At 49.1% G+C, this 25,088-nt stretch overlaps 2 protein-coding genes across 7 annotated transcripts in view; both read right to left on the bottom strand.

Moving 5' to 3' along the window:
* Nucleotides 1-25,088, bottom strand: part of LOC137433773 (protein disulfide-isomerase A5) — a 489,740-nt gene that overhangs the window by 384,819 nt on the left and 79,833 nt on the right. The window lies entirely within an intron of this gene.
* Nucleotides 1-25,088, bottom strand: part of COL6A2 (collagen type VI alpha 2 chain) — a 175,008-nt gene that overhangs the window by 17,163 nt on the left and 132,757 nt on the right. For all 6 annotated transcript variants that reach the window (XM_078786120.1, XM_078786119.1, XM_078786117.1 and 3 more), the window contains 3 exons: nucleotides 12,865-12,927; nucleotides 12,500-12,562; nucleotides 12,148-12,183 (listed from right to left, as the gene is read on the bottom strand). In XM_078786120.1, coding sequence (XP_078642246.1) covers nucleotides 12,148-12,183; nucleotides 12,500-12,562; nucleotides 12,865-12,927 — 162 coding nt within the window. The remainder of the gene's footprint in view (nucleotides 1-12,147; nucleotides 12,184-12,499; nucleotides 12,563-12,864; nucleotides 12,928-25,088) is intronic.

Genomic DNA, 25,088 nt, shown 5'->3' on the forward strand with positions numbered 1-25,088 from the left:
CAGTGTGCGTAGAGGCGAGTGAGCATAGCGGCGAGTGTGCGCAGAGGCGAGTGTGCGTAGAGGTGAGTGTGCGTAGAGGTGAGTGTGTGTAGAGGCGAGTGTGCATAGAGGCGAGTGTGCGTAGAGGCGAGTGTGCCTCTACATTCACGTGAAAAAGTAAGTACACCCCATGTAAAGTTTTGACTTTTTCAACATATTTCAACATACAGCTATTTGATCTTCATTTCAACAATATTGGTAGATAAAGGTGATATAATATAACAAATATCATGAAACATTTACATTTTGTAGTCCATTGTATAATTTAAATAAACATAAATGCAAATTTTGAATGTGGAAAAAGTAAGTACACCACTACATTTATCACTACTTCAAACACCTAAAATTAGAATCAGGTGCACCAGCTCAGGTGCAAATGATTAGAACATCGTTAGAGAGGATCTTGGAGGAACCTGTCTTATTTAAACATCAGACATTTCGTTTGGTTTGCTCTTTGTTGTTGCAGTGTATGGCGTCACCATGCTACGATCAAAAGAGCTCTCTGAGGCCTTCAGAAAGAAGGTTATAGATGCCTACGAGTCTGGGAAGGGATTTAAAAAGATCTCCAAACAATTTGAAATCAATCATTCGACTGTCCGGAAGTTCATCTACAAGTGGAGAAGATTCCAAACAACTGCCAACTTGTTCAGGCCAGGCCACCCCAGCAAGTTCAGCCCAAGAGCAGACCGCAAGATGCTGAAAGAAGTCTCTAAGAACCCTAGAATGTGATCACGGGACCTAGAGGTAGCTCTTGCCACTGTTGATGTCAAAGTGCACGAGTCTACCATTAGAAAGAGGCTGCACAAATTTGAACTACATGGGAGGTGTGCCAGGAGGAAACCTTTGCTGTCCAGAAAGAACATCAGGGCAAGACTGAAGTTTGCCAATTAACACCGAGGCAAAGACCATCACTTCTGGAACAATGTGCTCTGGACAGATGAGTCAAAGGTAGAGCTATTTGGCCACAGTACCAGAAGACATGTTTGGCGAAAACCAGAGACAGCATTTGACCACAAGAACCTGATACCAACTCGAAAGCATGGTGGTGGAAATATTATGGTTTGGGGCAGCTTTGCTGCATCAGGGCCTGGGCAGCTCACCATCATATAATCCACGATGAATTCTTCATTGTACCAGATGGTGCTTGAGGATAATGTGAGGCCATCCGTCGGAAAGTTAAAGCTCAACCGAGGGTGGACTTTGCAACATGTCAATGACCCTAAACATACCAGTAAATCGACCAAGGAATGGCTGAAAAGAAAGAAATGGAGGGTTCTAGAATGGCCAAGTCAAAGCCCGGATCTAAATCCCATCGAGATGTTGTGGGGGGATTTGAAACAAGCTGTGCATGCAAGAAACCCCTCAAACATCGCACAGCTGAAAGAATTCTGCATGGAGGAGTGGGCAAAAATTTCTCCCAGTCGATGTCAGAGACTGGTCGACAGTTATAAGAAACGCCTACTTGAGGTTGTTTCTGCCAAAGGGGGCAATACCACCTATTAGAGCCAAGGGTGTACTTACTTTTTCCACATGCGAAATTTGCATTTATGTTTATTTAAATTATACAATGGACTACAAAATGTAAATGTTTCATGATATTTGTTATATTATATCACCTTTATCTATCAATATTGTTGAAATGAAGATCAAATAGCTGTATGTTGAAATATGTTGAAAAAGTCAAAACTTTACATGGGGTGTACTTACTCTTTCACGTGACTGTAGGTCATCCTGTCAGCTCATTAAAACAATTAGCTGTGCTCATATTAATTTTCATCCTATGGTGAGGAATAAACAGCAATGCAATCCACATAATCGACAGATTTTCCTATTCACTGCAATAAGTGCTGGTGTGGTGCATGGATTCATTGTCAACATTCCATTTAAGAGGTGTGTATGTATGTATATATATACTGTTATGAATTTGGTAATGCAACATCTAGAGCTAGGTAGATCTGAATAGGTAGGTATTCGGCTGTCGTGACAGGGACTCTACATGTAATAAGTTCTTGATGTTTAGGCGTTTGTCGGGGTAAGATGTATGATTGTGGATCTACCTGGAGGTCCGAGTGTTAAATAGTGAGGGATTAAAGGTAACGCCCCTGTGAGTATCACCTAGTAATCAAACCTTTGTCCTTTATGGCACTGCAAACCACATAAACATTAGTTAGGTCCTTAGCGCAACATTAAATAATCCCCTTTCCCTGACAAGGACTTCGTATTAAATTGACAGGAAACCAGGTCAAAAACACCGCCACGATTGGCCGCCACTGTGTACACCTCCAAAGGCCTACAAACCTGGCCGGCACGTGTTATGCCAGGACCGCAGGGTCGCGTAACGGGGGAGATGTCAGGAGTCGCGGGAGGCTTTGATTGGCTGAGGAGTGCGCAATGTGACGTCATCGGCCACCAATATAGGCGACGGTCGGACGCCATTTCAGTAGTTGAGTTGAGTTCGTGGCAGGCACTGGCAGACGCAGGCAGGCACCAGAGAGTTGAGCGGTGGTGGAGAGTTGGAGAGGACACGCCATTCCAGTCGCAGTTCGAGTGCAGTTCGGGTTGTAGGGAGTCGCAGGAGACACACGAGAGCACACCCAGTTGGCACTGAGCAGTTCGTTGGCACTTGGCTGCCAGCACTCCCGCGTCGTCGAGTCGAGTGGAGTTGAAAGGAGTCCTTCCTGTCCCTGGTCAAGTGGAGCCGCTGGCCTGCGTCGGACGCGTGGTGCTTGGAGCGAGGGGCCTCGTGGTGTGCGATCGGGCCGGAAGGAGCGGTGCTGGACACCAACAATACAAGACGACAAAGACAGATAAGCCCGATCTCCGCGTATATTTTGAACGACGGGACGTGTTATTTTCGTGATTAATCTCCCTCGTTTGTGTTTGCTGTCAGTCGTGTGGGGACGTCCCGATTTAGGTTTATTAGAATTATTAGATATACCGGCGGGCTTTTTCACTGGCTTTACTTTTCCTAATAAACCCTTATATTACTTTTTGTACATAATATCTGAACGCAGTTTTCCTGGGTGTTTGATTTTAATAGATAAGGTTGCGGAGCCTTCGCTGCGCCCCGCCATTCCGCGCGTTGGTGTTGAACTTGAGTCCGCCATTGAGTGTTCGCCTCGGGAGTTAAAGTCTCGCAAATCGGTCATCCGTAACTGTGGTGTTAATCACGGTTACGCGACAAGTGGTGTCAGAAGTGTAGGATTTGAACCCGTCGGACAAATTTTTTTGTCCGCGGCGAGACATCGACACGGTCGGACAAATTTTTTTGTCCGCGGGGCGACATCGACACGGTCGGGCGTACATTGCGCCCGACGTTCGAACGCAAAATTGTTATAGGCGAGGCGGAGAAATTTAGTAATCAATTGGGCATACGGAGCGCGATATCGCGTCTTCGTCAAATTTAAATTGTGTTACTGGAATTATTAAAATAAATACGCGCGCGGGAAACAATCTTCCGGAAAGCGGATGTCGGAAATTGACGAGATGGAAGTACGCAGCGAGGCCTCCGTCAGCGTCGGGAGTGAGCCGGAAATGGGGGATAAGGAGGATAGCGTTGGAACTTTCCCCGCCGCTGGGACGGCCCCGATAGATCTCCAGACCATAGTAAATTTAATAAATGCTCAGAGGGCCGAGGGTGAGCGAAACCTTGCAGAAATTCGGGGAGACATGAGGGCTCAGAGTGAGCGATTGGAGAACCAAATGGGGGTAATGAGGGACGAAGCGAGGGGTACCGGTGAGAAGTTAGACAATAATTTTGAGGAGTTAGACAAGAAAATCGGGAAGTTAGACAATAATTTTGAGGGGTTAGACAACGGGATAAAAGAGGTGAAAAATGGGTTAATGGGGGTAGAAAATAGAATGGCTGCCCAGGAGAATCAGATAGAGGGAGTGAAAAATGGGTTAGAGGGGTTAGAAAACAGTATGGAAGGAAAAATTGGGGAAATGGCACAGCAGCTGGGGGAACGAATTGATGGCATAGAAGGGAGAGTGCAAAACCAAATTACGGACAGACTGGGGAAATTTGAGGGTAAAGTAGAAACTCAAATGGGGGAGATGGAAAAAGCCATAGGGGTGGAAATTGAATTGAAACGGGAGGAATTAATGTCGAAAATAGAGGAGGGTGTGACGCAGGCTGTCCAAATGGGGGAAAAGTTGGAGGGTCAGATTGGTGCCACAAATGCTCGAATTGATAAAGGAAATGGAGACCTGGAAGGCTATCGGGGCCGGGTGGATGCCAGAATGCTACAGCAGAGTGAGGAATGGGGACTGCTCAACCGACAAGGGGGCAAATTGGCCGAGGAGGTGAGGGGGTTGGAAACCCGCATAAAAGAGCAGGAGCAAGGGTTAATTGAGAAAGGCCTGTGGGGGCCACTAATGGATAATGAAAGGGTGAGTGATTTTATGCAGGAGCGACTGGAGATCTGGGACAATACCATCAAGCAGGAGGTTGGTCGGGTTCAAGAGAGCCTGAAGGAAGAGGTGAGTAGGTCGGTTAAACATCTTCAGGACCAGATTAAAGTGACCCAGGAGACCCTCACCACGAGCCACATTTGGACACCAGAGGCTCCGAAACGGAATACCCAGTTGGGGGGGTGTTTTGGCCCCGGACTGGATTTGGACAGAGAGGAATCGGGGAATAGAGTCTCTGGAAAAACAATCCCCCTCGTACATTTTGACGGATCAGGGAGCCTCGAGGCTTTCCTGACACAATTTGAGTGCGTGTCTCAGCTCAATGGTTGGGGAGAGCGGGAGCGCATGGGGAATCTGGTGGCGACACTGCGTGGGTCAGCCGCCGACGTGTTGAACGTAGTCCCAGAGGGAATATTGACCAGCAAGGCCATTTGTGAGGCCTTAAATAACAGGTACGGGACAGGCGCAAGGTGCGACCTGGTCAGGGCACAGCTGCTGCATCGCAGGCAAAAGCCTAATGAGACGTTGCAGGAGCTGGCCCAGGATATATACCAGTCTGTGAGGATAGCATACAGGGACCTACCAGCACAGGCGTGGGACAAGCTGGCGATAGAAAAATTTATGGCGGCTCTCCCTGATCCTGAGGTCCGGACGTTGGTGGAGTTACAGGACCCACCCACGGTGCACCGGGCAGCGGAATGCGCGGCGAGACTGACCTTTTTGAGAAGGTCGAACCGCGCATCGGAGAGGGCACCTGTGACGGTACGGCAGACCGAGGTGCGGGATCGGGAAAAGCCAGAGGATGACATCGGGCGAATGTTAAGGGGAATCAGCCGCCAGCTGACAAATTTGATGGGGGGACAAATTGCAGGGAGCGAGTCACGACAGGGTGGTCCAGGTTGGCCATCAGGACGGCCTGATTTTTATCGGGCTGGGCCGGGAGAAAGGGGGGCTCCACCTGGCTACCAGAGGGGTCCGTTCTTGGGGACTTGTTTTAGATGTGGGAGAAGAGGGCACAGTCAGAGGAATTGTCGGCAACCATATGGGCCCCCACCTCCTGACAGGCTTCGCAGTCCAGAAAGGAGGGGGCCCCCAGTAGGTCCACAGATGCCAGACAGAGGACCACCACCTCCGCCTGGGCCAATAGAGGTAGAGTGTGCGGGAAACTAGAACGAGCCGAGCATACGGGGCCATGCTCGGCTGGCATGTGTATGGCAAAGCATCCTTCTTTGGTGAGGTGAGTGAAATGTGACAAATGGTTGGCATGGGTAATCTGTGGGTTAGATGGAAATTTAAGGGTGGATTTTGAAATGCCATGGTGGACACTGTACAGTGACGCCATTATTGATCCAGGTGTGTAGACCAAAGTGTTGGAGGCTGTGATGAAATTAATAGGGTAGCAAGACACAGCTTTCAACTGGTTGCGGGGGCAACTGTGCTGATATTTGGGACGCGGGATGATGGGGATGTAGTTGTGTAGCCTGAGGGTCAACGTGGTGCTGTGCGTGTCCGAGGTGTGTGGACCATGTCTTCTGGGTGGGTCTCCTGGTGGAGCATGGCTGTTGACTGGACCTTGGTGTGGTCAAGTGTGGGTGAGCACTGGGGGGCTGCAGTTCTGTAGTCGGACTGGGGGATGATGGGGAGGTGCAGGGGACGTGGCTGTAGGGATGCCACGCACTGCGACCGTGCCCCCCAGGGCCGAGGTTGTGTGTGCGGTAGTGTGTGTTTTGGCAGCAAGTGCTCACCACATTGGCCAGCTGGGGCTGCTGCAGCTGTGTTCCTCGCAGGGGGGGCCGAAGGATGGATGGTGGGTCGCACCCTTATGGACACTCATGGGCCATGTTGGCGTTTTGACTGCTCACCTTGTCCCGGTGACCCTTGCACGGTAGAGGTGCAGAGCTGTCGTGGCCACAGGTAGTTGTGTAGTGATGATCACCGTTGGATGCGGATCCACATACCTGCCAGTGTAGTGGGGACAAAAGAGAAATTTGGAAGTATTTGGTAGGCCCAATGTGAAATTTTGGGAATTGTATGGGTGGATTGCACTTTGAACCTGACCAACCTGCAACTACCTGCACTTGAGGTGAGTGTTTTAAGGAGTACTGTCCCAGGCTTCAGGATTTGCTTTGGGAAATTGGGGACATGTAATTTGGAGTTGGGAGGCGGGTGAGAGTGATGACATGGCCGGTGAGGGGATGGAATGGGAGCCACAGTGTCTTGTGGGTGGCGTATGTTTTTGTATTGTGGTTATGTGTTTTGATGTGGTCGTGAGAGTGGAACCTGGAGAGTGTGTGATGATTATTGGAGATAATGAGGGATGATAATTGTGCTTTTGGAAATGTACTTTTGGGAAGATGTGATGGTTTAAATGTGAACTGGGGGGATTTCACATGTAGCAGGCCATGGCAAGCCTTGTAACACCTTTTACACCATCTATGGAATTGTACTGAATTGTGCTGAGTTGTGTGGAGAATTGAATGGCAGCGGGGGAGGAAGTGTGTTTTGGGGTCTTGTGGGTGGGGAAGGTGTGTGTGTCCGCAGGTACAGAGCAAGCTCTGAGGAGCGATGCCTGCGGGCCCCCCTCTGCGGCAATTACCCCTGGCAGCCGGTGGTAACTGGAAATTGGAGCTCGTCGGTGGAGGGTCTGGTTGGGCGCCGCGGGGTGAGGAAGTCCCCCGGTGACCCGTGTTGCTGCGCGAAAGCAGGAGGCAAAGGAGCCTGGTGTGTGTGGAGACCCTCACCGGCGAGGTAACGGCGGAAAGGGGCTGTTGGGCTGTCATGGGGCCAAGAGGTAAAGGGGGGGGGGCAATGAACTTGTAAGTCGGTTGACTTGTTTTTGGGACTGCGGGCACCACAGCCTGATGCGCCCCCACCATCTTTTTGTGCGGTACCTCCCCGCTGCCTAGTTGAGGAATGCACACACACGTGAATGACATCAATGCCATGGTCCTGCAGGGGGGTGTATTGAAGAAGAACCTTATTGATTTTTGAAATGCCTTGATGACCTATGGAATGAGAATGAGTGGTTAAGGGGTCTGTGTTGCATGAATGTGGGCGAAATCCACCGAGCCGTGTCACTCACCTGTAACATCTGGACAGGGCCCGTGGAAATTTAGTGGGATGCATTGGGGATGGCCCCGCAGGTAAGGTTGTGTCTTGTGGCATCCACCGGGGGGCGCGGTCTGTAGACCGGGGTATGTACAAAGGTTAGAGTTTTGAGTCTTGGAAAGATGGTTAAGTTTTGTGGTTAAGTTAGTGTTGTGTGTTGTTGTTTCCTCCCTCCACAGGAACAACGAAGAAGATGTACATACTTGCATGATGGTTAAGGGGTTCAGCATGTTAAGGAAGTGTAGGTAGGTAGTCCGACTCACTTCCCACAGCCCTTCCTGATTTATTTCATAGGTTAATTAAGTGTGTGACAGTAAGTGTTAAGGCTGGAATGGTAGCCCTGCGGTGAACCTTGCAGGAGCTACGGTTCCAGGGGGGGGGCTGTGTTATGAATTTGGTAATGCAACATCTAGAGCTAGGTAGATCTGAATAGGTAGGTATTCGGCTGTCGTGACAGGGACTCTACATGTAATAAGTTCTTGATGTTTAGGCGTTTGTCGGGGTAAGATGTATGATTGTGGATCTACCTGGAGGTCCGAGTGTTAAATAGTGAGGGATTAAAGGTAACGCCCCTGTGAGTATCACCTAGTAATCAAACCTTTGTCCTTTATGGCACTGCAAACCACATAAACATTAGTTAGGTCCTTAGCGCAACATTAAATAATCCCCTTTCCCTGACAAGGACTTCGTATTAAATTGACAGGAAACCAGGTCAAAAACACCGCCACGATTGGCCGCCACCGTGTACACCTCCAAAGGCCTACAAACCTGGCCGGCACGTGTTATGCCAGGACCGCAGGGTCGCGTAACGGGGGAGATGTCAGGAGTCGCGGGAGGCTTTGATTGGCTGAGGAGTGCGCAATGTGACGTCATCGGCCACCAATATAGGCGACGGTCGGACGCCATTTCAGTAGTTGAGTTGAGTTCGTGGCAGGCACTGGCAGACGCAGGCAGGCACCAGAGAGTTGAGCGGTGGTGGAGAGTTGGAGAGGACACGCCATTCCAGTCGCAGTTCGAGTGCAGTTCGGGTTGTAGGGAGTCGCAGGAGACACACGAGAGCACACCCAGTTGGCACTGAGCAGTTCGTTGGCACTTGGCTGCCAGCACTCCCGCGTCGTCGAGTCGAGTGGAGTTGAAAGGAGTCCTTCCTGTCCCTGGTCAAGTGGAGCCGCTGGCCTGCGTCGGACGCGTGGTGCTTGGAGCGAGGGGCCTCGTGGTGTGCGATCGGGCCGGAAGGAGCGGTGCTGGACACCAACAATACAAGACGACAAAGACAGATAAGCCCGATCTCCGCGTATATTTTGAACGACGGGACGTGTTATTTTCGTGATTAATCTCCCTCGTTTGTGTTTGCTGTCAGTCGTGTGGGGACGTCCCGATTTAGGTTTATTAGAATTATTAGATATACCGGCGGGCTTTTTCACTGGCTTTACTTTTCCTAATAAACCCTTATATTACTTTTTGTACATAATATCTGAACGCAGTTTTCCTGGGTGTTTGATTTTAATAGATAAGGTTGCGGAGCCTTCGCTGCGCCCCGCCATTCCGCGCGTTGGTGTTGAACTTGAGTCCGCCATTGAGTGTTCGCCTCGGGAGTTAAAGTCTCGCAAATCGGTCATCCGTAACTGTGGTGTTAATCACGGTTACGCGACAATACACTATATATACAGTGCAGGCAGAAAGTTTACACCCCTTTTCAAAATTTTCACTTTTTGTTGCCGATAGCCTGGAATTAAATTGCATTAAATCAGACTTTTTCCACCTTTATTTACATATCGTAACCCATAACTTCCAAGTGAAAAACAAATTCTACAAATTTCGGAAAATTAATTAAAATTACAAAAGTAGATTATCTTGATTGGATAAGTGTCCACCCCCCTTATAATAGCAATTGTAAACTAGAACTGCGAGCAGCGATGATAGGCTTCCAGGAAAATGGCCGCCATATCACATGACAGATGACGTCATCATTCTCAATAAATTTTCCTCATGGGTAATCGATCATATCTATAAATTTTGGTTTGGATCGGTTCAGCGGTTCTGGAGATATAGATTTTCCTTTTTTCCCTTAAATCCACGATGTCCGCCTACGATGTGACTGATGATGTCATCGTTTGCAAAAAAAATCCTCATGTGTAGTCAATCATATGCTTGATGTTTCAGATTTATCTGTTGAGTGGTTCTGGAGATATGGATTTTCAAATATTGTTCCCTTAAATCCAAGATGGCCACCATACCACATGACTGATGATGTCATAGTTCAGAAACGTTTTTCCTCATGGGGAGTTGATCATACGTATGAAATTTCATATTGATCAGTTCAGCAGTTCTGGAGAAAAGGATGTTTAAAGGTTTTCCTTAAATCCAAGATGGCCACTATGACATATGATGTCATAGTTACAAATATTTTTACCACATCAGTAGTTGATCATATTGATGACATTTTGCATTGATCCGTTAAGAGGTACTCCAGAAAGGTTTATTAATTTTTTTGCTTAAATTCAAGATGGCGGTCAAACCACATGATTGATGATGTCATAAGATGCAACCATTTCTCCCCATTGGAAGGTAAACATGTGTTTCAAGTTTCGGGATCGATCAGATAAGTAGTTTCGGAGAAGTAGATTTTAAACTTGTTTTTTTAATCCAATATGGCCGCCAAACCACGTGACTGATGTTATTTCCCGCAAACTTTTATCAGCATGGCTAGGCGGACATATTTGTAAAATTTCGCGTTGGTCCGTTCAGTGGTTCTGGAGAAGAAGATGGTTAAAGTTTATGATGTCATCGGCAATGGCAGTCAATGTGTCAAAATTGCAAAAACAAAATTCATGTTAATGTTTCATAGAGCTAGCTATAACGGTTTTTTCAGAATCATCTCCACCAAATGTGTGAGAATAATAATAATAATCCTTACAAGAACAAGAGGCTTCCAGTGGGAATCTCACTGGAAGCCTAATTAGCTCAGATGTAACCAATCGCCTTCAAAATCACACAGCAAGTTAATTGGCCTCCACATGTGTTTAATTGTAGTGATTCTGATTATTTCAGAATAAAATCAGCTGTTCCTGTAGGTTTCCTCTGCTGGGTCATGCATTTCACAGTAACGACTCTACCATGAGCACCAAGGAGCTTTCAAAAGATCTCCGGGATAAAGTTGTGGAAAGGGGCAGATCAGGGGATGGGTATAAAATATTTCTTAGGCCTTGAATATCCCTTGGGGCACAGTCAAGATATCATGAAGAAGAGGAAGGCGTATGGTACCACCAAGACCCTGCCTAGATCAGGCCGTCCCTCCAAACTGGATGAGCAAGCAAGGAGGAGACTGATCAGAGAGGCCACCAAGGGGCCAATGGCAACTTTGAAAGAGCTACAGGCCTTTATGGCAAAGACTACTCAATGTGTGCATGTGACAACAATATCCCAAGCACTCCACAAGTCTGGCCTGTACGGGAGGGTGGCAAGAAGGAAGCCATCGCTCAAAAAAGCAGGGCTTGATTCCTGTTTGAGGTTTGCAAAAACCACTCCGGAGATTCTGAAGCTATGTGGCAAAAAGTTTTGTGGTCTGACGAAACAAAGATGGAACTTTTTGGCCTAAATGCAAAATGTTATGTTTGGTGCAAACCCAACACAACACATCACCCAAATAACACCATCCCTACTGTGAAGCATGGTGGTGGCAGCATCATGTTATGGGGATGTTTCTCATCAGCAGGGACTGCAGCACTTGTCAGGATAAAAGGGAAAATGGATGGAGCAAAATACAGAAACATCCTAGAGGAAAACCTGCTGCCCTCTGCAAGAAAGGTGAAAATGGGACGGAAGTTCACCTTTCCGTATGACAACGACCCGAACCACACAGCCAAAGCTACAGTGGAGTGGCTAAGGAACAAAAAGGTAAATGTTCTTGAGTGGTCCAGTCAGAGCCCCAAACTTAATCCAATCGAAAATCTGTGGCATGAATTGAAGATTTCTGTCCATCAACAGTACCACCAACAGTACCAACAGTACAACAACCCTGGTGTTGGGCTAGCGGCTAGGGTGCCGGCTTAGGATCCTAGGATCCTGGGTCGGAATCCCGGTCGATCGCTGAATTAACGCCAGGGGGGTTGACTCAGCCTGTCATCCTTCCGAGGTCGGCTAATTGAGTACCAGTTCACTGGTAATTCCCTGTTTGTCGTTAAAGGCGGCAAAAAGGGTTGGCGTCAGGAAGGGCATCCGGCCGTAAAACATTGCTTCAAATAGGGGACCGAAAAAACAACAACAACCACGGTTCCCGAAAAAGGCCAACCCCCGCTTTGCGGGGAAAAATGGCCTCTAAAGGTGTTTTTTTTTTGTTTTTTTTATAACAGTACCCACACAACCTGACTGAGATTGAACAGTTTTGTACAGAAGAATGGGCAAATATTGCCCGAAGTGTGCAAAGTTGGTCGAGACCTATCCCAACAGACTCACAGCTGTAATTGCTGCTAAATATGCTTCCAACAAGTACAATTTGTGTACAACCATAAATCAGAAAACGTTTTGTGCATTTTCAAAGGACACTTTCAAATGAAAACCAAACTTCCAAAAAAAATCACTTCATACCGTAATTCCCGGATCGCCTGGAACTCCAACATGTCCCTGCAAAACAGCCATTCCCATACGTACTGTCAAACCACCCTGTGTACGGATTCACCTGCTGCATGAACAGCACAATCACATGAACACCGCAATGCAGCTTCACCATGTAACAGAATTCATCGGAGCGTCGGAGTTAATGATTCAAAAACAAGAAACTATTTTTAAATACCAGGGCAAACAATGATTACCAGCTCAACTTTCATCAGCTCAATTACCAGTTTTAAACCCTTATGGATTCCCTTCAGATTCCCTCTTATTCAAACTAAGCGCAGAAGCGTGCGGAGAAGCACCGAAAGCACCGGCATGAGCGGCTCACCGGTCCACCCGGAGTACCCAGTGGACCTCTGTCTCCAGGTTGACCCGATGGTCCCGGATCTCCCTAAAGGGAACGTTGGGCGTTGGAACGAAACGGTCAAACCGTAGATGGTTATCATTTCAAAAGGGACCTTTTAATCATGGGAATGCATCAACCGGTGTTATTTAAAAGAATGTGATGTTTAGTACTTTAGTCACAAAACCATGAAAGTTTACCTGGGGATCCCGCGTCGACAAATTATTCAACTCCCAATGATCACCATTGAAAATTAAACCTTTACACGTACATTTTGTGAACAACAAAGAGAATAACATTCAGGGAAAAAAAATAATTAATTGATTAATAAAGAAGCAGGAAAGACTCACCTTTTCGCCGAATTTTCCTTTCACGCCAGGATGACCTTTAGGCCCCGAGCTGCCTCTCAGGCCCTAGGCCCACGTGAACCAACACAGTTAACCGCGAAATAACATTTATAAAGGATGCATGAACAGAAAACACAATGTTACGTAGAAATGAAGATAACTTCTGTCAATGTCTCCTCCAACGGGACGTTTCACAGGAAGCCCACTTACCATTGAGCTGTTTCATTCGTCACGTGACTATGAACTACCCGTTCTTCACAGGCAGAATATTTCATCCCAAAGTGCGCCATCCCTTGGATGGACATTTAGCCAGCCGCCCAATCTACAAGCCATCCCTTGGATGGACATTTAGCCAGCCGTCCAATCTACAAGCCATCCCTTGGATGGACATTTAGCCAGCCGCCCAATCTACAAGCCATCCCTTGGATGGACATTTAGCCAGCCGTCCAATCTACAAGCCATCCCTTGGATGGACATTTAGCCAGCCGTCCAATCTACAAGCCATCCCTTGGATGGACATTTAGCCAGCCGCCCAATCTACAAGCCATCCCTTGGATGGACAATTAGCCAGCCGCCCAATCTACAAGACATCCCTTGGATGGACATTTAGCCAGCCGCCCAATCTACAAGCCATCCCTTGGATGGACATTTAGCCAGCCGTCCAATCTACAAGCCATCCCTTGGATGGACATTTAGCCAGCCGCCCAATCTACAAGCCATCCCTTGGATGGACATTTAGCCAGCCGTCCAATCTACAAGCCATCCCTTGGATGGACATTTAGCCAGCCGCCCAATCTACAAGCCATCCCTTGGATGGACAATTAGCCAGCCGCCCAATCTACAAGCCATCCCTTGGATGGACAATTAGCCAGCCGCCCAATCTACAAGCCATCCCTTGGATGGACATTTAGCCAGCCACCCAATCTACAAGACATCCCTTGGATGGACATTTAGCCAGCCGCCCAATCTACAAGCCATCCATTGGATGGACATTTAGCCAGCCACCCAATCTACAAGCCATCCCTTGGATGGACAATTAGCCAGCCGCCCAATCTACAAGCCATCCCTTGGATGGACAATTAGCCAGCCGCCCAATCTACAAGCCATCCCTTGGATGGACATTTAGGCAGCCGCCCAATCTACAAGCCATCCCTTGGATGGACATTTAGGCAGCCGCCCAATCTACAAGCCATCCCTTGGATGGACATTTAGCCAGCCGCCCAATCTACAAGCCATCCCTTGGATGGACATTTAGCCAGCCGTCCAATCTACAAGCCATCCCTTGGATGGACATTTAGCCAGCCGCCCAATCTACAAGCCATCCCTTGGATGGACATTTAGCCAGCCGCCCAATCTACAAGCCATCCCTTGGATGGACATTTAGCCAGCCGCCCAATCTACAAGCCATCCCTTGGATGGACATTTAGCCGGCCGCCCAATCTACAAGCCATCCCTTGGATGGACATTTAGCCGGCCGCCCAATCTACAAGCCATCCCTTGGATGGACATTTAGCCAGCCGCCCAATCTACAAGCCATCCCTTGGATGGACATTTAGCCAGCCGCCCAATCTACAAGCCATCCCTTGGATGGACAATTAGCCAGCCACCCAATCTACAAGCCATCCCTTGGATGGACAATTAGCCAGCCGCCCAATCTACAAGCCATCCCTTGGATGGACAATTAGCCAGCCGCCCAATCTACAAGCCATCCCTTGGATGGACATTTAGCCAGCCGCCCAATCTACAAGCCATCCCTTGGATGGACATTTAGCCAGCCACCCAATCTACAAGCCATCCCTTGGATGGACATTTAGCCAGCCACCCAATCTACAAGCCATCCCTTGGATGGACAATTAGCCAGCCGCCCAATCTACAAGCCATCCCTTGGATGGACAATTAGCCAGCCGCCCAATCTACAAGCCATCCCTTGGATGGACAATTAGCCAGCCGCCCAATCTACAAGCCATCCCTTGGATGGACAATTAGCCAGCCGCCCAATCTACAAGCCATCCCTTGGATGGACATTTAGCCAGCCGCCCAATCTACAAGCCATCCCTTGGATGGACATTTAGCCAGCCGCCCAATCTACAAGCCATCCCTTGGATGGACATTTAGCCAGCCGCCCAATCTACAAGCCATCCCTTGGATGGACATTTAGCCAGCCACCCAATCTACAAGCCATCCCTTGGATGGACAATTAGCCAGCCGCCCAATCTACAAGCCATCCCTTGGATGGACATTTAGCCAGCCGCCCAATCTACAAGCCATCCCTTGGATGGACATTTAGCCAGCCGCCCAATCTACAAGCCATCCCTTGGATGGACATTTAGCCAGCCGCCCAATCTACAAGCCATCCCTTGGATGGACAATTAGCTAGCCATCCAATCTACAAGCCATCCCTTGGATGCACAATTAGCCAGCCGCCCAATCTACAAGCCATCCCTTGGATGGACAATTAGCCAGCCGCCCAATCTACAAGCCATCCCTTGGATGGACAATTAGCCAGCCGCCCAATCTACAAGCCATCCCTCGGATGGACATTTAGCCAGCCGCCCAATCTACAAGCCAACCCTTGGATGGACATTTAGCCAGCTGCCCAATCTACAAGCCAACCCTTGGATGGACATTTAGCCAGCTGCCCAATCTACAAGCCATCCCTTGGATGGAGATTTAGCCCAATCTACAAGCCATCCCTTGGATGGACATTTAGCCCAATCTACAAGCCATCCCTTGGATGGACATTTAGCCCAATCTACAAGCCATCCCTTGGATGGACATTTAGCCAGCCGCCCAATCTACAAGCCATCCCTTGGATGGACAATTAGCCAGCCGTCCAATCTACAAGCCATCCCTTGGATGGAGATTTAGCCCAATCTACAAGCCATCCCTTGGATGGACATATAGCCAGCCGCCCAATCTACAAGCCATCCCTTGGATGGAGATTTAGCCCAATCTACAAGCCATCCCTTGGATGGACATTTAGCCCAATCTACAAGCCATCCCTTGGATGGACATTTAGCCCAATCTACAAGCCATCCCTTGGATGGACATTTAGCCAGCCGCCCAATCTACAAGCCATCCCTTGGATGGACAATTAGCCAGCCGTCCAATCTACAAGCCATCCCTTGGATGGACATTTAGCCAGCCGCCCAATCTACAAGCCATCCCTTGGATGGACATTTAGCCAGCCGTCCAATCTACAAGCCATCCCTTGGATGGACATTTAGCCAGCCGCCCAATCTACAAGCCATCCCTTGGATGGACATTTAGCCCAATCTACAAGCCATCCCTTGGATGGACATTTGGCCAGCCGCCCAATCTACAAGCCATCCCTTGGATGGACATTTAGCCCAATCTACAAGCCATCCCTTGGATGGACATTTAGCCAGCCGCCCAATCTACAAGCCATCCCTTGGATGGACATTTAGCCAGCCACCCAATCTACAAGCCATCCCTTGGATGGACATTTAGCCCAATCTACAAGCCATCCCTTGGATGGACATTTAGCCAGCCGCCCAATCTACAAGCCATCCCTTGGATGGACATTTAGCCAGCCGCCCAATCTACAAGCCATCCCTTGGATGGACATTTAGCCAGCCGCCCAATCTACAAGCCATCCTTTGGTTGGACATTTAGTCAGCCGCCCAATCTACAAGCCATCGCTTGGATGGACATTTAGGCAGCCGCCCAATCTACAAGCCATCCCTCGGATGGACATTTAGCCAGCCGCCCAATCTACAAGCCATCCCTTGGATGGACATTTAGCCAGCCGCCCAATCTACAAGCCATCCCTTGGATGGACATTTAGCCAGCCGCCCAATCTACAAGCCATCCCTTGGATGGACATTTAGCCAGCCGCCCAATCTACAAGCCATCCCTTGGATGGACATTTAGCCAGCCACCCAATCTACAAGCCATCCCTTGGATGGACATTTAGCCAGCCACCCAATCTACAAGCCATCCCTTGGATGGACAATTAGCCAGCCGCCCAATCTACAAGCCATCCCTTGGACGGACAATTAGCCAGCCACCCAATCTACAAGCCATCCCTTGGATGGACAATTAGCCCGCCCAATCTACAAGCCATCCCTTGGATGGACATTTAGGCAGCCGCCCAATCTACAAGCCATCCCTTGGATGGACATTTAGCCAGCCGCCCAATCTACAAGCCATCCCTTGGATGGACATTTAGCCAGCCGCCCAATCTACAAGCCATCCCTTGGATGGACATTTAGCCAGCCGCCCAATCTACAAGCCATCCCTTGGATGGACATTTAGCTAGCCGCCCAATCTACAAGCCATCCCTTGGATGGACATTTAGCCAGCCACCCAATCTACAAGCCATCCCTTGGATGGACATTTAGCCAGCCACCCAATCTACAAGCCATCCCTTGGATGGACAATTAGCCAGCCGCCCAATCTACAAGCCATCCCTTGGACGGACAATTAGCCAGCCACCCAATCTACAAGCCATCCCTTGGATGGACAATTAGCCCGCCCAATCTACAAGCCATCCCTTGGATGGACATTTAGGCAGCCGCCCAATCTACAAGCCATCCCTTGGATGGACATTTAGCCAGCCGCCCAATCTACAAGCCATCCCTTGGATGGACATTTAGCCAGCCGCCCAATCTACAAGCCATCCCTTGGATGGACATTTAGCCAGCCGCCCAATCTACAAGCCATCCCTTGGATGGACATTTAGCTAGCCGCCCAATCTACAAGCCATCCCTTGGATGGACATTTAGCCAGCCACCCAATCTACAAGCCATCCCTTGGATGGACATTTAGCCAGCCACCCAATCTACAAGCCATCCCTTGGATGGACAATTAGCCAGCCGCCCAATCTACAAGCCATCCCTTGGATGGACAATTAGCCAGCCGCCCAATCTACAAGCCATCCCTTGGATGGACAATTAGCCAGCCGCCCAATCTACAAGCCATCCCTTGGATGGACATTTAGCCAGCCACCCAATCTACAAGCCATCCCTTGGATGGACAATTAGCCAGCCACCCAATCTACAAGCCATCCCTTGGATGGACATTTAGCCAGCCGCCCAATCTACAAGCCATCCCTTGGATGGACATTTAGCCAGCCGCCCAAATCTACAAGCCATCCCTCGGATGGACAATTAGCCAGCCGTCCAATCTACAAGCCATCCCTTGGATGGACAATTAGCTAGCCGTCCAATCTACAAGCCATCCCTTGGATGGACAATTAGCCAGCCGCCCAATCTACAAGCCATCCCTTGGATGGACAATTAGCCAGCCGCCCAATCTACAAGCTATCCCTTGGATGGACATTTAGCCAGCCACCCAATCTACAAGCCATCCCTTGGATGCACATTTAGCCAGCCGCCCAATCTACAAGCCAACCCTTGGATGGACATTTAGCCAGCCGCCCAATCTACAAGCCATCCCTTAGATGGACATTTAGCCAGCCGCCCAATCTACAAGCCATCCCTTGGATGGACATTTAGCCCAATCTACAAGCCATCCCTTGGATGGACATTTAGCCCAATCTACAAGCCATCCCTTGGATGGACATTTAGCCCAATCTACAAGCCATCCCTTGGATGGACATTTATCCAGCCGCCCAATCTACAAGCCATCCCTTGGATGGACATTTAGCCAGCCGCCCAATCTACAAGCCATCCCTTGGATGGACAATTAGCCAGCCGTCCAATCTACAAGCCATCCCTTGGATGGACATTTAGTCAGCCGCCCAATCTACAAGCCATCCCTTGGATGGACATTTAGCCAGCCGCCCAATCTACAAGCCATCCCTTGGATGGACATTTAGCCAGCCGCCCAATCTACAAGCCATCCCTTGGATGGACAATTAGCTAGCCATCCAATCTACAAGCCATCCCTTGGATGCACAATTAGCCAGCCGCCCAATCTACAAGCCATCCCTTGGATGGACAATTAGCCAGCCGCCCAATCTACAAGCCATCCCTTGGATGGACAATTAGCCAGCCGCCCAATCTACAAGCCATCCCTCGGATGGACATTTAGCCAGCCGCCCAATCTACAAGCCAACCCTTGGATGGACATTTAGCCAGCTGCCCAATCTACAAGCCAACCCTTGGATGGACATTTAGCCAGCTGCCCAATCTACAAGCCATCCCTTGGATGGAGATTTAGCCCAATCTACAAGCCATCCCTTGGATGGACATTTAGCCCAATCTACAAGCCATCCCTTGGATGGACATTTAGCCCAATCTACAAGCCATCCCTTGGATGGACATTTAGCCAGCCGCCCAATCTACAAGCCATCCCTTGGATGGACAATTAGCCAGCCGTCCAATCTACAAGCCATCCCTTGGATGGAGATTTAGCCCAATCTACAAGCCATCCCTTGGATGGACATTTAGCCAGCCGCCCAATCTACAAGCCATCCCTTGGATGGAGATTTAGCCCAATCTACAAGCCATCCCTTGGATGGACATTTAGCCCAATCTACAAGCCATCCCTTGGATGGACATTTAGCCCAATCTACAAGCCATCCCTTGGATGGACATTTAGCCAGCCGCCCAATCTACAAGCCATCCCTTGGATGGACAATTAGCCAGCCGTCCAATCTACAAGCCATCCCTTGGATGGACATTTAGCCAGCCGCCCAATCTACAAGCCATCCCTTGGATGGACATTTAGCCAGCCGTCCAATCTACAAGCCATCCCTTGGATGGACATTTAGCCAGCCGCCCAATCTACAAGCCATCCCTTGGATGGACATTTAGCCCAATCTACAAGCCATCCCTTGGATGGACATTTGGCCAGCCGCCCAATCTACAAGCCATCCCTTGGATGGACATTTAGCCCAATCTACAAGCCATCCCTTGGATGGACATTTAGCCAGCCGCCCAATCTACAAGCCATCCCTTGGATGGACATTTAGCCAGCCACCCAATCTACAAGCCATCCCTTGGATGGACATTTAGCCCAATCTACAAGCCATCCCTTGGATGGACATTTAGCCAGCCGCCCAATCTACAAGCCATCCCTTGGATGGACATTTAGCCAGCCGCCCAATCTACAAGCCATCCCTTGGATGGACATTTAGCCAGCCGCCCAATCTACAAGCCATCCTTTGGTTGGACATTTAGTCAGCCGCCCAATCTACAAGCCATCGCTTGGATGGACATTTAGGCAGCCGCCCAATCTACAAGCCATCCCTCGGATGGACATTTAGCCAGCCGCCCAATCTACAAGCCATCCCTTGGATGGACATTTAGCCAGCCGCCCAATCTACAAGCCATCCCTTGGATGGACATTTAGCCAGCCGCCCAATCTACAAGCCATCCCTTGGATGGACATTTAGCCAGCCGCCCAATCTACAAGCCATCCCTTGGATGGACATTTAGCCAGCCACCCAATCTACAAGCCATCCCTTGGATGGACATTTAGCCAGCCACCCAATCTACAAGCCATCCCTTGGATGGACAATTAGCCAGCCGCCCAATCTACAAGCCATCCCTTGGACGGACAATTAGCCAGCCACCCAATCTACAAGCCATCCCTTGGATGGACAATTAGCCCGCCCAATCTACAAGCCATCCCTTGGATGGACATTTAGGCAGCCGCCCAATCTACAAGCCATCCCTTGGATGGACATTTAGCCAGCCGCCCAATCTACAAGCCATCCCTTGGATGGACATTTAGCCAGCCGCCCAATCTACAAGCCATCCCTTGGATGGACATTTAGCCAGCCGCCCAATCTACAAGCCATCCCTTGGATGGACATTTAGCTAGCCGCCCAATCTACAAGCCATCCCTTGGATGGACATTTAGCCAGCCACCCAATCTACAAGCCATCCCTTGGATGGACATTTAGCCAGCCACCCAATCTACAAGCCATCCCTTGGATGGACAATTAGCCAGCCGCCCAATCTACAAGCCATCCCTTGGACGGACAATTAGCCAGCCACCCAATCTACAAGCCATCCCTTGGATGGACAATTAGCCCGCCCAATCTACAAGCCATCCCTTGGATGGACATTTAGGCAGCCGCCCAATCTACAAGCCATCCCTTGGATGGACATTTAGCCAGCCGCCCAATCTACAAGCCATCCCTTGGATGGACATTTAGCCAGCCGCCCAATCTACAAGCCATCCCTTGGATGGACATTTAGCCAGCCGCCCAATCTACAAGCCATCCCTTGGATGGACATTTAGCTAGCCGCCCAATCTACAAGCCATCCCTTGGATGGACATTTAGCCAGCCGCCCAATCTACAAGCCATCCCTTGGATGGACATTTAGCCAGCCGCCCAATCTACAAGCCATCCCTTGGATGGACATTTAGCCAGCCACCCAATCTACAAGCCATCCCTTGGATGGACATTTAGCCAGCCGCCCAATCTACAAGCCATCCCTTGGATGGACATTTAGCCAGCCGTCCAATCTACAAGCCATCCCTTGGATGGACATTTAGCTAGCCGCCCAATCTACAAGCCATCCCTTGGATGGACATTTAGCCAGCCACCCAATCTACAAGCCATCCCTTGGATGGACATTTAGCCAGCCACCCAATCTACAAGCCATCCCTTGGATGGACAATTAGCCAGCCGCCCAATCTACAAGCCATCCCTTGGATGGACAATTAGCCAGCCGCCCAATCTACAAGCCATCCCTTGGATGGACAATTAGCCAGCCGCCCAATCTACAAGCCATCCCTTGGATGGACATTTAGCCAGCCACCCAATCTACAAGCCATCCCTTGGATGGACAATTAGCCAGCCACCCAATCTACAAGCCATCCCTTGGATGGACATTTAGCCAGCCGCCCAATCTACAAGCCATCCCTTGGATGGACATTTAGCCAGCCGCCCAAATCTACAAGCCATCCCTCGGATGGACAATTAGCCAGCCGTCCAATCTACAAGCCATCCCTTGGATGGACAATTAGCTAGCCGTCCAATCTACAAGCCATCCCTTGGATGGACAATTAGCCAGCCGCCCAATCTACAAGCCATCCCTTGGATGGACAATTAGCCAGCCGCCCAATCTACAAGCTATCCCTTGGATGGACATTTAGCCAGCCACCCAATCTACAAGCCATCCCTTGGATGCACATTTAGCCAGCCGCCCAATCTACAAGCCAACCCTTGGATGGACATTTAGCCAGCCGCCCAATCTACAAGCCATCCCTTAGATGGACATTTAGCCAGCCGCCCAATCTACAAGCCATCCCTTGGATGGACATTTAGCCCAATCTACAAGCCATCCCTTGGATGGACATTTAGCCCAATCTACAAGCCATCCCTTGGATGGACATTTAGCCCAATCTACAAGCCATCCCTTGGATGGACATTTATCCAGCCGCCCAATCTACAAGCCATCCCTTGGATGGACATTTAGCCAGCCGCCCAATCTACAAGCCATCCCTTGGATGGACAATTAGCCAGCCGTCCAATCTACAAGCCATCCCTTGGATGGACATTTAGTCAGCCACCCAATCTACAAGCCATCCCTTGGATGGACATTTAGTCAGCCACCCAATCTACAAGCCATCCTTTGGTTGGACATTTAGTCAGCCGCGCAATCTAAAAGCCATCCTTTGGTTGGACATTTAGTCAGCCGCCCAATCTACAAGCCATCCCTTGGATGGACATTTAGTCAGCCGCCCATTCTACTCGCCATCCCTTGGATGGACATTTAGTCAGCCGTCCAATCTACAAGCATTTCCTGATGGATGTTAATGGCCCCATTATGTTTTTCTTAAAGAGTAGGTGTGTTATCTCCGATACCCTGACCAATTTACGAATCCCTGCCCAGTGGAGGCTGCACTTACCCAAGGCTGCGTTTTGGGCCCAGTCTTGTTCCACATCAATATTAATGACCTCTCTGATGGTCTGAAAAAATCATTTTTTCCATTTTCGAGACAATTCCACATTGTGCAGTGACGTTACTGCTAAGCAGACTGTAGCTGCATCACCTCGGTTGATCTGGAATCGATTCGATTATGGTCTGATAAATGGAACACGTCCTTCAATCTTGGAAAAATCACAGTGTCTCCCTATTGCTCTGGAATGATCATCAAATGAACCCACATATCCAATTCCTTGTTCATACACTAGAAGAGCTTCAGTCTCTTGCACTGCTAGGCCTCAATTTCAGCCCTGCCCATTCCTGATCTGATTCCTTAGCAAACCACCTCCAATGCCAGCCATAGACTCAGCATCCTCTATCGATCCAAATCTTTCCTTGAAAAAATCAAAACTTCTCATAGACTACAAGGTGTATGTCTGTAGTTCAATGGAGTACTGCTCTCCGCTACGGGCTGGCACTCGAGCATCAATATTGTCTCTCCTCGATTATATGGAATGGAAAGCCCTCAAAATTATCGGAATCTCCAGTGATGAGGATGAAGCCCAAGAGTTGTTACTCTCACATCACAGGTAGGTCAATGGTCTCTGTTTTCTCCCATTTATTCTTCAACATTGATTCCTCCGCTCTCTCAGTCGCCCTACCCTCTCAGGAAACACTGGGATGCACGCATTCTTCCAGTAACTTCCTCCTGGTTAAACTTCCAAAATCCAGGAAGACTGCATACTTTAACTCTTCTATTCCTCTTCTCCCATCCATGAAAACCCTTTCCAGAGGCTGTTGTGTCTCACTCTTGCCGCCAGCGCTTTAATCAAGCAGTGCATCGGCATCTCTCGTCATCCCCAATTCTGACCCATGATCTTTATTACCGCCATTAATCCTTCCTAAACCAACCATCTTACTTGCTCGTTCCAGTGTTTCTTTCACTCCTCCCCTCCTCTTTTCTTATTCATTCATTCCCTTAAGGTTTGACCCACTGGCAGATCTACCTTGCTCTTCCATGAGTCTCACTCCTGAAAAGAAAACAAACGAACAATTGAGTTCCTGAGTGGTTTTATACCTTTCATTATTATCCAGGAACAACCAAAGATTTGAATACAAATCTTTAACACTGCTGCTGCCTTCAACCAACTTTGAACCAACAACTACTGTGATGTGTCTGTCCGGTGTCCTCACCACATCCTCACCAGGGCGGTGCAGCCACGGTCAGAGTGCCGATCAGACCCCATGGACCGGCCTACTCACTCTTGTATCTGTCTCTCTCAGTCTGTCTCTCTCTCTCTCTATGTCTCTCTGTGCCGTGGGCCAGTCCGAGAGAACTGGCGGCGTTATATAACATCAATAACAACAACAATAACAACAAAGCACTCCATGCAAACGGAATCACTGTTCTCCACTTGTACAATATCCAAAGGTCTGTTATACACCTAATCCTGGCATGTTCCAGTTTGCTAATTTTACACTGAAATAAGAAAAAGCGTACCCTTCATCGTTCGACACCTATTACAGGAAGATATAGCTGGGACAATGAAGACATCAACATATTACATACAAAGGAGAAGGGCCCACGGGTCCTAAAACCCATGGGTCCTAAAATCCTGCTCTGCCGCTCTATCTCACCCTCTCTCTGTTCTTTTCACCCTCTCTTTTGCTCAAGGCCATCTGCCAGCATCCTGGAAATCAGCAAACATTACCGCTTTACACAAAAAATGTGCAAAAACAGATCCTTGCAACTACAGACCAATGAGCCTGCTCCCAATTATCAGCAAAGTCATGGAATCCATCATTGCTTCGGATATCAAATCCTTCCTCTTCTCCAATGGCTTGATCTCCGATCATCAATTTGGATTCAGACCAGGTCATTCTACTCTGGACATGCTGCTTCTGCTGTCTCAACAATGGATGGAGATCCTCAATGCCAAACAGGAAATCAGAGCCATCTCCCTTGACATATCACATGCCTTTGATAGGGTGTGGCACCCAGCTCTGCTTACCAAACTCTCCTCCTATGGTATCCATGGAAATCTCCACGCATGGCCTGCGGACTTCCTCTCTGGTCATAGTCAACGTGTGGCCCTGAATGGGTTTCTCTCATCTCCTCTGCCTGTTCAGGCTGGAGTTCCCCAAGGCAGTGTTCTGGGCCCTGTGCTTTTTCTGGTCTTCATCAATGATCTCTCTGACTCTCTTGAAAATCCTCTATCTCTTTGCTGATGACTCCACTCTCTGCCGCTCCATTCCTCATCCCTCAGATCGGCAGTTTACAGCCTCCCCACTCTCTGCAGACCTGGACAAAATCACAGACTGGGCAAACAAGTGGAACATGTCTTTCAATCCGGACAAATCTCACACTCTTACTATGTCTCTCCGAAAAGACTGACTGGACAACCCTCCCATCTA

Source organism: Myxine glutinosa, chromosome 10, assembly GCF_964187855.1.
Source record: "Myxine glutinosa chromosome 10, kmMyxGlut1.1, whole genome shotgun sequence".
NCBI classification, from domain to species: Eukaryota; Metazoa; Chordata; class Myxini; order Myxiniformes; family Myxinidae; genus Myxine; species Myxine glutinosa.